Here is a 10,851-nt window from a genome sequence, read left to right on the forward strand (position 1 = left end):
TATTATCAAAATATAAGTATAAAAACAAATAAAACAATTTAAATTTTAAATAAATTTTATTAAAAAATAATATTTACAGTTTAATATATTTGTCACATTCAATCCATAAAAGTTAAAAATTATTTTATTAATAGAAACTGATTATAACTCTAAAATTAGTAGACCTGATTAAGAAAATCTGTTATTAAGACTTAATATGTAAAATAAATTATGTTTAGCAATGAAATAGTTCACAAGAATGTGACATATCCATGTGAATTAAGTGTGTCATTAATAATAGTTAATTAATAGAATGTATCATTTGTGATAGTTTAACATGAGAAGTGGATATTGTACGTAAAAGTATCATTGAATGAATTTTTGTAGTAGAACTGTTTTTTTTGAAAAGCGTGCGTTTTAGGTGCGATAAGCCATGCAAATCTGAATTCTTGTATGATTAATTACATGAGGAACAACGGAGAAAAGAAAACAAGAAGTTTATAAGATGCTGCAGAATGTTAAAACAAATCATCATTGCTGCCAGATCACTGGACGCGTCAACTTCCGAAAACATAGGAAAATTTTAACATTAATAACATCCTAGACTATCGATTTTCATTGTCAGACAATGATAAATGCTGGGTCCTAATGTTTTAAGAGTTATAACACGGTGAAATAAGATTTCATTCGTAGCTTGCTCATTCGCAACGAATAGGAGCAAACTTGGAGAGCACTTAAGTCTCATTAAGGTTTGCTCGTTCTCGGAAATTCCTGACTATAGCTAGTTCAAGGCTAACTTCGTCACACTTTTATTCCACTATGTAATTAAAACAAACAATTATTTTCATTTCCCTTGCATAATAATTAATTTAATAATTAATTTATCAGTTAACATCAGAGAAATAAAATACGCTTTGCATCGAACAATTTAAATGTGCGATTCAAAGACTCACAACGCTTATATAAAGACAAAGTAAAAAATTGATACAAATAATCAACCTGAAATCCAAACTTATTTTTTCTAGTAATATTTAATCCGCCATCAGCTTTCTGTTAAAATAAATAAACATCACAAATACATCGTTAAATTAACATTCATTTATTACTTTATTACCAAATCAAATAAACATTAATTCGGTAATAATTAGCTTAGTTTTGATCTATTATATTACAGCTTAAATATTGATCGTGAGAGAGTTAATATTAATAATGAATTGCATGTGAATTGTAATTGGAAGCTTTGCAGAGAAAATAACAAAAAATTATATTTATGCTTGCCTTATGCATGCATCAAACTACTTATTACCTGCTTAGGATTAAAATATGCTGATACAGTGTTAAGTATTCTTCATATAGAAGCTAGAAGCTACTGTTTTTGCAATAGTGGAAAACAAAGATGTGTGCATAAAGGAAAGGTATACGTAAGACGAAAGCATGGACTGACGGTGGGGTAATGCTGTTTCGATGCTGTGAGATTGGTGGCGCGACTTCCGGTACCCCTAACGAGGACTCCTCAGAGTCCGCGGGACTGGTGGCGACCGTAGCCAGCTTGCCCCCCGCCCCGTCCAGCAACTTCCGGTGACCTCCGCCAATACCCCTGCAAGGATTCACAAAGCCATCCAAACTGGAAGCATAGCTACCGCATACATACACTATACACTCCGATTCGCATTTCTTTATTTGTATCGATAATCAGCTTTTAATTAGAATAATTAAATTTGAATTAATAACGATATTGCTTCTGATCCTGACAATGCATTACTTTATACTTCATGTGTTTATTCATTGAGATGCAATTTCAATTTTTCGTTATTTATTTTATTAATTTATTGAAAATTAAGAAAATGACTATATAAGATGACGAATGAAGAAAAACTTTAAACATTTTTGTTATTACTTTTCTAATTAATAATTTCTCCCAAAATTTTCTTCTGCTATCTCTTTTATAAGATATTTATATTATGGTTAGGTTTAATTTTATTATTATGAGCTAAGGTATTACTTATTAGTTAAGTCTCAATATAGTTTTAAAACGTAATAATAAATGTTAATAATAATTTTAATTATGTAAAAAAATATGAGGATAGATTGTATATCGCGTGAGAATAACAATGAATTTTTAACGAAACACATTCCTTAATATTATGTTTATATGTTAGACATACACATACAATTCCCCTTACTATGACATTAGATAACTTTCCTTACTTGGAACTGCCATGTAACGAAGCATATATTTAGTTAGCTCACATCAAAGGCAAACAGAAATGATAATGGTCGAGCATGGTTAATGAAACATAAGTCATTGTACTCATATGATAAAAGTAAGATATAGGGAGATAATTAAGCAGCAGCGTAATATTAAATTTGTCCAAAAATTCATTAATTTTTATTAAGTGAAATATACAATTTAATATATCTGTTATATTCTTATATTACACGTATGATCGATCATGTATGATGTACCGTTAATTTCTTGCGATATTAAATTTAAGCGAATCGATTACGCGTAAATGAGCTTTAGACGCAGACTTTTTTATTAGGTTATCATTATTTATTTTGTCTCAAGCATCACTCTACTCTCCAAACAAAATTAAATAAAAATTACAGCAAAATAAAAGATATCGAGAAAATAATACGTAAAACAAATTAAGTGAGTAATATAAAGCAAGATTAATGAATATAACTTGATTGGGGAATATAGTTTTAACTTTCTGAATATAGAAAATACGATGTGTTATACAAGGAAAAAAAACGTTGAGGGAATTGCTTCTTCGAACATCTGTTGGTTCGTTCAGGACGGAATCATCAATTACTCTGGAATGGACATACAGTCGTTAACGATTTGTAAGTGAGATGACCTCACCTTCGAATAAAGACCATTTAATGCAAGAATAAAATGCAACACACCATCGACTAATCACAAATAATAATAATAAAACACAAATGCATTGTTGTAAATATTCACAGAAATATCGCCTTTCTAGATATCTTCTGCCAATATGCGTTTTTGTGGCAGAAGGATATTAATCATTCAAGATAAAGCCAGATATTGCGATACGTAGAACCGTTTCGAGGATTTTAAAACTGGAAATAGACAAGACACAAAAACACCAGGGAAATAGGAGAATAAAGGGAAAGAAACTCTTCCGAGATCGTCTCCCGTAAAAGAATGGCGCAACTAAAACTCGCTGATGAATAAAACCTACCTGAGGGTTTGAGCTGTCGTCGTAGGACGTAGTGAGGCTCTTTGATTGTCAGGCCTATGGAGAGGATCAGGAGAGGACACAGCTCTGGCCTGATCGACCAGTCGCAACACCGGGCTTGTTTTGCCCTTTTCGATGCAATCGCAGGTCTTCGACATGCTGCGCCAACCCGCGACACTAATTCTCGACTTTGCAATTGGGAAGACGTTACTCTGTTGCCCATTACTCTCCTTGACGATCGAGCTCATTATCACGTTACGTTCGTTACGCGCCTCAAAGCTGTTCCTCTCGTAATTCTTGCGCGAGTGTCGCGGCATGTCTGGCACCCTGAAGATCCCGGGCGCTACCCGGGTGTCTGTGTTCGCGTCATTGCGACATTCGCGTGAATCGCTGTCATTTAAGAAACCGTTCCCGATTTCGTAAAGTGGCTGCTTTCCGACCGAATAAATGTTCTTCGCAATAATGTCTACTTTCATCGGATCTTCCACATCTGTTGGACCAATACGAGAGGAGAGAGGGCTCGATGCCGACCAGAATCGAGTTCTGGAGGTCATGTGCGACAGAGAAGATGGATGCAATGACAGAGGTTCAATACAGGTATCAGGTCGATAGGCAATCGGTTGTGTGGATAAGTTGTGAGAGGAGTTGAGGATTCGTGGTGCCCATACCGGCCAGGAAGGTGACCTATAAAGATCACAACACAAATGTACAAGCATGCAAAAATCATAAACTGATATAAATAAAGATAAAAAAAGAAAGAAAGACATACGTAAAGTAAAAAAAAGATAGAGAGTCCAGAGTCTCTTGGTCGAGAAATTGAGAATGAAGAGATTGCTTGAGGCTGGAGCAAAAACAGGAGAGTTTCTCGCGTTATTGATTCGCTCTTTTGTTAATCATTTGTCAGACCGTTTATATCGCCATATATCATCCTATTCATATAATTAATTTAAAATAAAAATAGTTGGTTATTTAAAAAATTACACACTATGAAAAAATGTCTTGAAAATGGACGAACTAGAGAATTATAATTATATCAATCTGAATTCCGATTGTATCAATTAGAATTTTAGCAGATTTAACCAGAAAATTTTGATTTATCCATTTTCAACCAGAATTTCAATCAATTCAATCTGACATTTTTTTCAATGCAAGAGTATGCTCAACAAGCAAGTTTTATCGATTAGCGGTAGAAGGTTGATATCGTTAAAGGTCGAAGATAGAACATCTTTCTAGAGTCAAGATAAAGACGAGTAATATTTAAAGCAAGATATAGTGTAATAATTGTAGCCGAAGTATTTTATTAATAAAGCCAAGTGTCTTGCATTATAAAAAAGAAATCGTTAGTTTGTGTAATAAAATTATGAATGAAATATATTGATCATTTATTTATCATTCACGCGTTATTAATCATTTGCAGTTATTATTACTATAAACAGACGTATTTTTTCGTGCAATTTTCTAAATCTTATTTTCAACTCATGCTCGTTGCTGTTATTACAGAAATAGTAAAATTAGGCACTTCGCAAGTAGATTAGAAGGAAAGTACGGTGAATTAGGTATCGATAATCTTTCCATGTCATATAACTGACAATTAAAATTCTATATAGTTTTCTATTTCAATTAAATGTAATTGAATGTGAAAAATAATGCAATATAAAAAGTTTAAATTGTTTTTGTCAATAGGGAATGAAAACTCTAGACGTCATCGTTGATTATGCCCAACTTGAAAATATTTTTCAAAATATAAACCTTCCTGATTGTTTTATTTTATATTATGACATCAGATAACCTGAAGATTTCGAAAGTTGTTCAAAGTAAACGCATGAGAATAGTCGAAACGCATGATAAGTCTTACCTAATGTGACCGCTATCACCGCTACTGCTCTGTCTGCTATGCTGACTGTGCGAATTCAAGGAACCGTAGCCGGACCCTTTACTAAGTTGACTCGTATTGCTGCTGTTGCGCGAGTGCCCAGACTCCGTGTGCGCCTCTACTAGAGTCTCCACAGGAACCGCCGAGGGTACGATTTCGCTGAGAGTCATCGGATCGTACGTTTCTGTTCCGCTGAGAAGTTCTAATTAATATACGACTTATTAAAATAATTTTCCTTTGTTCCCTTCTAGAATATATTCCAGGATTATATTTTGTAATTTTATATTATCCTCGATGCTTTGTTCTTAGCTATGTACAAATGTTTTTTTTATTATTATTAAATATGAAATCTGAGTCATATATACTTTATACATATATCGGATACGGTATAGAAAGCGGGCAAATTACCGGAAGTGAAGAGTGCGGGCCTCTTCTTAGGAAGACTGCCGAAACCACTGCTAGCACTTGCTATACTTCCCGCCAAGGAACCAGTAGATACATAATCCTCTCGATTAGAACATCTCTCGGATGCCGTCACTTCGTCACCGGTAACACCAGGTACACCTTGCACCCCGGGCACCGCCAACTGCGTTTGTTTCAATGATGGGGAAGGGCTGAGGCAATAATTGATTAATTTGTTAATGAAAAGAATGTCCATGTTCTTTCGATTAAAGTCGCAGACACAGTTGTCGTACAGTAGAAATAAAATTAAATCTAACTTTTCTAAAAAGCGTTAATGAAAAGAAATTCTTTATAGCTATATAAGATAACCGAATTCTATATAGTCGAGTATGTCTTGTTTGTGAGTAATTACATGATAAATTTAACAAAGACATTTGTAAATCGTGCAGGTTGTCCACCTGATTTAATTGTATCAGTTTATTGCTCAATTTGTTCGTTCTGTTATTATCAGTAAAGCAAAATGTAGAACGTCGTAATATATTTCGTAGGTAATTACTTTCTATAACTATCAAGAGATGGTATTAATTTTCATAGTTCATATTATTATAACTTTGTATTTATATTTTACAACACTTTATTTAATTTATATTTTAATGTTGTGTTTATGAGCAAAAAAAAACTTTTTATAAGATACCTTTCGAACCAATATGACCAATCCAGGTATGTTGAGTGTAACATTTTTTTTTAATACTTTTGTTATTCCAAACTATGGATTATAATTTATCTGTTAAACTGCTAATTGTAGAGATAAGTAGACAAATAAATAAGTAGATAAGTAGATAAGTAGACAGTTCCTTTGTGTTTTCTTATATGTGTCAATATATTAATAAACTTATAATTTTTCATTTCTTTAACTTTTTTTTACGAAAAACTATACATATACACAAAATAACCTAAATGCTACTTTTTCTTAAAATTTTCATTGCACTCATGAAAATAAATATTTGAAAATATCTTAAATTTTTTTAATGTTCAAAAACATTTTCTTTTTTGAATCAATTTTCAATTTTGGACTCAGTAAAAAATTAGAAATAATTACAAAGCTTAAGCAGACATAAAGTCTGGTTACCTTATTTTCTGTTTCTGCTTTTTTTTTGTTCTATGCCACATTTTCGCGTGGTATAGAAAAAAATAGCAGAAATGAAAAATACACTTAAAGAATATTTTTCATTAAGGCTTCATTTAAAAGTTGAATTAGTTTAGATTTAAATTTATTGGACTCAAGTCCACTAACTTAATCCAATATACTAACTTATCAAATTAAAGACTATTCATATTAAAGATTACATACATGTATACTATAATATAACAAATCCAAAAATTTAGATTATAAATTTTCACATAAACATTTAATAATTTATAATAAAGTTCTGTTTCAGACAAACGGATAGTGTCTTACACTTTAAACAGGATATCTCCGGAGAGCATATTCATTTTTATGGCTACGCGCAGCATAGAATTATCCTGACGATGTCGCGCATCGTAACCCTCCAGAAGACATCTTCTTCGGCAGAAGCCAGCTCCTGCGAATTCGGCCAGATTTAAATCGGTGAAGCCCAGTTTCTGGAAGGACCTGCCTCCTTTTAATTCCTATCGCACAAAAGAGCTTCATAAGAACACGTTTTTAAAGCTAATCACTTTGTCTAATTACATTTACAATATATTTGTAAGAACGCGACGAAAATTAATTTTATAGTAAAAAAAAAAAATATAACTCCAATGTATGAATATTTCGAATCTTTCCAAGAGGGAGATTCATACATTCGAATTTATTCGAACTAATTAACTAATTGCAAATAATAAAACTATTAGAATATTTTTTAAACAAAATTAGCAAATATTTACAACAAGAAATACAACTTTTATCTTTCACCATTTATTAATTTTTTCACATTATTTATTATAATTTTACAAATATAATTTTACGAAATAAAGAATTACTAAATCAAGTAAAGACATTTTTCTTAGTCAATTCTTGCTCTGTGGTATTTCGAGCGTGAGAATGTTAGTGAAGAGTAAAACGTTTGTGAAAACAAAAGTTGAGAAAAATCTCTGTCTTCCTTTCATTCCGTTTCTCAGCCCGGCGATATTCACACCTCAAAGGAGTTTGCTCTCACCTTTCTCACAGATATCCTTAAAATGCATGGATCGAGCACGCCCGTGGACGCGTTGGCGCTCATCTTGCATAAAAACTCGAACTTCGCGTTCCATCTCACCGTGTGCTCCTGCACTTCCTCTCTGTAAAGATAGACAAAGATTTCGGATGAAACGGGAGTTGAATGTCTTCCCATGTTATTCAGCGTCTTACTTTTATTGTTACTGAAAGTGTACTAATTGCTTTCTCTTTCTCTCCCTTTCTCTAATAAGAGGAGAAGGGTATTTTCATTTAATATATTATACACTCCTAATTTATGTAGATATTCAAATTCCTTGAAGTTTTATGCGATCTCCAAAATTGCACGTGACTTATAACAATTTTCATTAATCTTTTTACAAGCTGTGATCACAATCGTCTGTCTCTTAATTCTCATAGCAAATTGATAGATCTCGTAATAAATTTTTGTTATCTTGAAATCTCTATTTTAAAATTGGCTAGAATAATTTATTTTTTATCCATTGATCCTCTCCTAAAGTTCAATTCAATAAATTATTATAATTATCATTGTTAAAAAATTCCCCACACATTTCAATATTTTGTCGGTAAAACGTCACTAGAGAAAAATGAATTCTGCATTCATGAGAAGATCCGTGGCTAAAAGGAAATGCGTTCTATAGGACAGCTCGTACGTACTCGGGGAAAATGCATTCTGGGATAGCCCGTGTACTCAAGAAAAATGCAAAGTAACGTTCGAACACTCGAATACTCAAGAATTCTTTTAACATTTGTGCTTTACCGAGAAATGCGATGAAATAAAAAAAAAAGAAGAAACGTTATCGTTAAAATGGAAAAAAATGTAAATTAATCCGCCGATTGTCACGTTATCATTTTTAATAACGTTTTGCATTTCCCAGGAATCCAAGTGGATTTTTCTACGTGGCAACGCTTTTTCGCGCCAAGTATGCATGCATAATAATACGAGACAAAAAGACAGAGAACCTCCCGAGAAGACGTGCCGCTCTCGTCTGATGCAAACGAAGGCAAATTGACGCGTATGCATAATGCTATGCGATCAGCAGTTTCAGTTCCGCTGGGAACACGAGGACGCCAATGAATCATGACCCGAAATGACGAGGGCGTCTCCCGCGTCGAGGCCCTTGACCGACATCTGTGTGTATCTTTTTAATGAAACGTGCGCGTCGATTAATGTCCGATGCTCTTCGCTTCCGGTAAGAGTACTTCTCGCACATGCTCCCACATGCACCAGCACACATATTGGATCCGCCAAAGGGATCGATAGACGATTTCAATGACGAGTTACCATCGACATGTCTGAATTTCGTCAACTAATTTCATCCATACCTATAATGACATTCGCGATATGTCATGTGGAACAAGCAACCTTATTATTATCGATTTCACTCGGTTTGCGAATAAAATCGTAATTGATGTTAGTACGTATTGATAACTGTAACATGACACACCCCCGGCTAATTACATTCAATGATGTAAAATTGCAAACTGTGTGGATAGATGAATAATTTCTACTTATTGCGATGTACGCAATGCTTAAATGTTATTACTGATTTAACCTGGGCGGCAAACAGCGTTCTATTATCTCTGACTTTGTGTAATAAACTTCTTTATATGAAGTATGGCTCTGTTACTGACAATGAGCAGGCAATTGCGATAAACTGTTATCGAAAAATAACTAAGCTATTCCAGAATAATTATCTGTAATTATAAACGCATAAATGTTCTTACAATTACAATAGTTGTACAGTCATATATATATATATATATATATATAATAGAAATTTCAATTGTGTCTTTTAAAGACTTCTGCAAAACGAGAAACTATCGATAAAATAAAATTTATTAACAAATTTATTGATAATATTAAATTCAACCCACATAACCCCTGCGTATCCCTGCCATTTTATATTCCCCTTCTCTTTTTTTTCCCCTTCAATATACCTTCTCACCTTACTCATCTCACGGATATCTTAACTAAGCAAGCGTAAAGAGCGATCAAGGCGGAGGCCGATATTGACTCATGGTGTACCGAATAATGCGTGATGACATGAGTTTAAAATAAACCAACCCTGTGCGCAACACCCACCACTCTACAGCGCCCACGTAACCCCGAAGAATTGCCTTATCGTAAATATCATCGCCAACCCCTCTTATCATACCAGGCAGCCGGAATATCGATAGTGGTAGGTAGTAATGAGAAGGAAAGAAAGGAAACGCGCGGGCGTGGCGGAATATCGTTCGGGGCGACGAAAACGTGCAAAATAATCATGCGGAGAGGAGCTTACAGTACGCATAATTGCAATTCGTGGAGAAAACTTGTATTGTTTTCTTTTTCTTTTTTCTAAACTGTTGCTATAAGCTAAAAATATCTTTGTGACTGACGTCAATCGAGCGTTTTATAGGCGCGCGCGCACATGACAGTACGCTTTATTTTACAATATCTTAATTTCCAGAACCTATCGGAAGAGACAGATAAAGTAATACACGATATACCGTTTTTGTGATTCTTTTTTTGTGAAATTTTAAAATTTATTATCAAAATTTATTATCGGAAACATGCTTCACGTATGGGAAACAAAAAAAAAATGAACTTTACGATAAAGAGATAAAATTCGATAAAAAAAAAAGAAAGAGACGAATATTTTAGGGATAAAACAGTAATGGTTAATACCGCTTCGCCGATAAACGGTAATGTAGGAATAAGGTGCCTACGTGGCCCATAACAACATTAAGTGGTTTAGTACGTTCGCTATGGTTGTAATACTATATAAGAGTGTGTGTGTCATTAATTTTAAATGTCGGTGGTTTCTATCGGAACGAAAGGCCCATTAAAACGCAATCTACTTCGTGATATACGATTCGTGAAATGTACTAACTGTTCCTAACAAAAATCGACTGCGACTTAAAAAATAATAGAGGGAGGTAATAGAAAAGGGTAAATTTTCATTTTCCGCAACGTTAGTCAAGCAACTTGACTCGAAGCATTTGCGTAATAAAAGAAAATAATAGCCAACGCAAAACGATGACGCCTGTTATGATAACAGCCGATAAGAAACCACACATTCATAGAAACACATTCCTTACACGCGATTATGCTATTGCAGTTCAAATATTTATACATATATAATATAAAATATATTAAATACCAAAATATATTATATTTTTACGTATATATATATATATAAAATTTTACAACA

General features: G+C 33.4%; 1 protein-coding gene across 4 annotated transcripts in view; it reads right to left on the bottom strand.

Moving 5' to 3' along the window:
• The window catches only part of LOC108756323 (protein FAM102B), a 74,330-nt gene that overhangs the window by 3,336 nt on the left and 60,143 nt on the right, over nucleotides 1–10,851 (bottom strand). For 2 of the 4 annotated variants that reach the window (XM_018500051.1, XM_018500052.1), the window contains 7 exons: nucleotides 7,638–7,758; nucleotides 6,920–7,110; nucleotides 5,467–5,672; nucleotides 5,041–5,260; nucleotides 3,955–4,026; nucleotides 3,189–3,869; nucleotides 1,424–1,576 (listed from right to left, as the gene is read on the bottom strand). In XM_018500051.1, the coding sequence (XP_018355553.1) occupies nucleotides 1,424–1,576; nucleotides 3,189–3,869; nucleotides 3,955–4,026; nucleotides 5,041–5,260; nucleotides 5,467–5,672; nucleotides 6,920–7,110; nucleotides 7,638–7,758 (1,644 nt within the window). The remainder of the gene's footprint in view (nucleotides 1–1,423; nucleotides 1,577–3,188; nucleotides 3,870–3,954; nucleotides 4,027–5,040; nucleotides 5,261–5,466; nucleotides 5,673–6,919; nucleotides 7,111–7,637; nucleotides 7,759–10,851) is intronic. The other 2 variants (XM_018500053.1, XM_018500054.1) reach the window with 2 other exon arrangements.

Source organism: Trachymyrmex septentrionalis, unplaced genomic scaffold (genome assembly GCF_001594115.1).
Source record: "Trachymyrmex septentrionalis isolate Tsep2-gDNA-1 unplaced genomic scaffold, Tsep1.0 scaffold97, whole genome shotgun sequence".
Lineage (NCBI taxonomy): Eukaryota > Metazoa > Arthropoda > Insecta > Hymenoptera > Formicidae > Trachymyrmex > Trachymyrmex septentrionalis.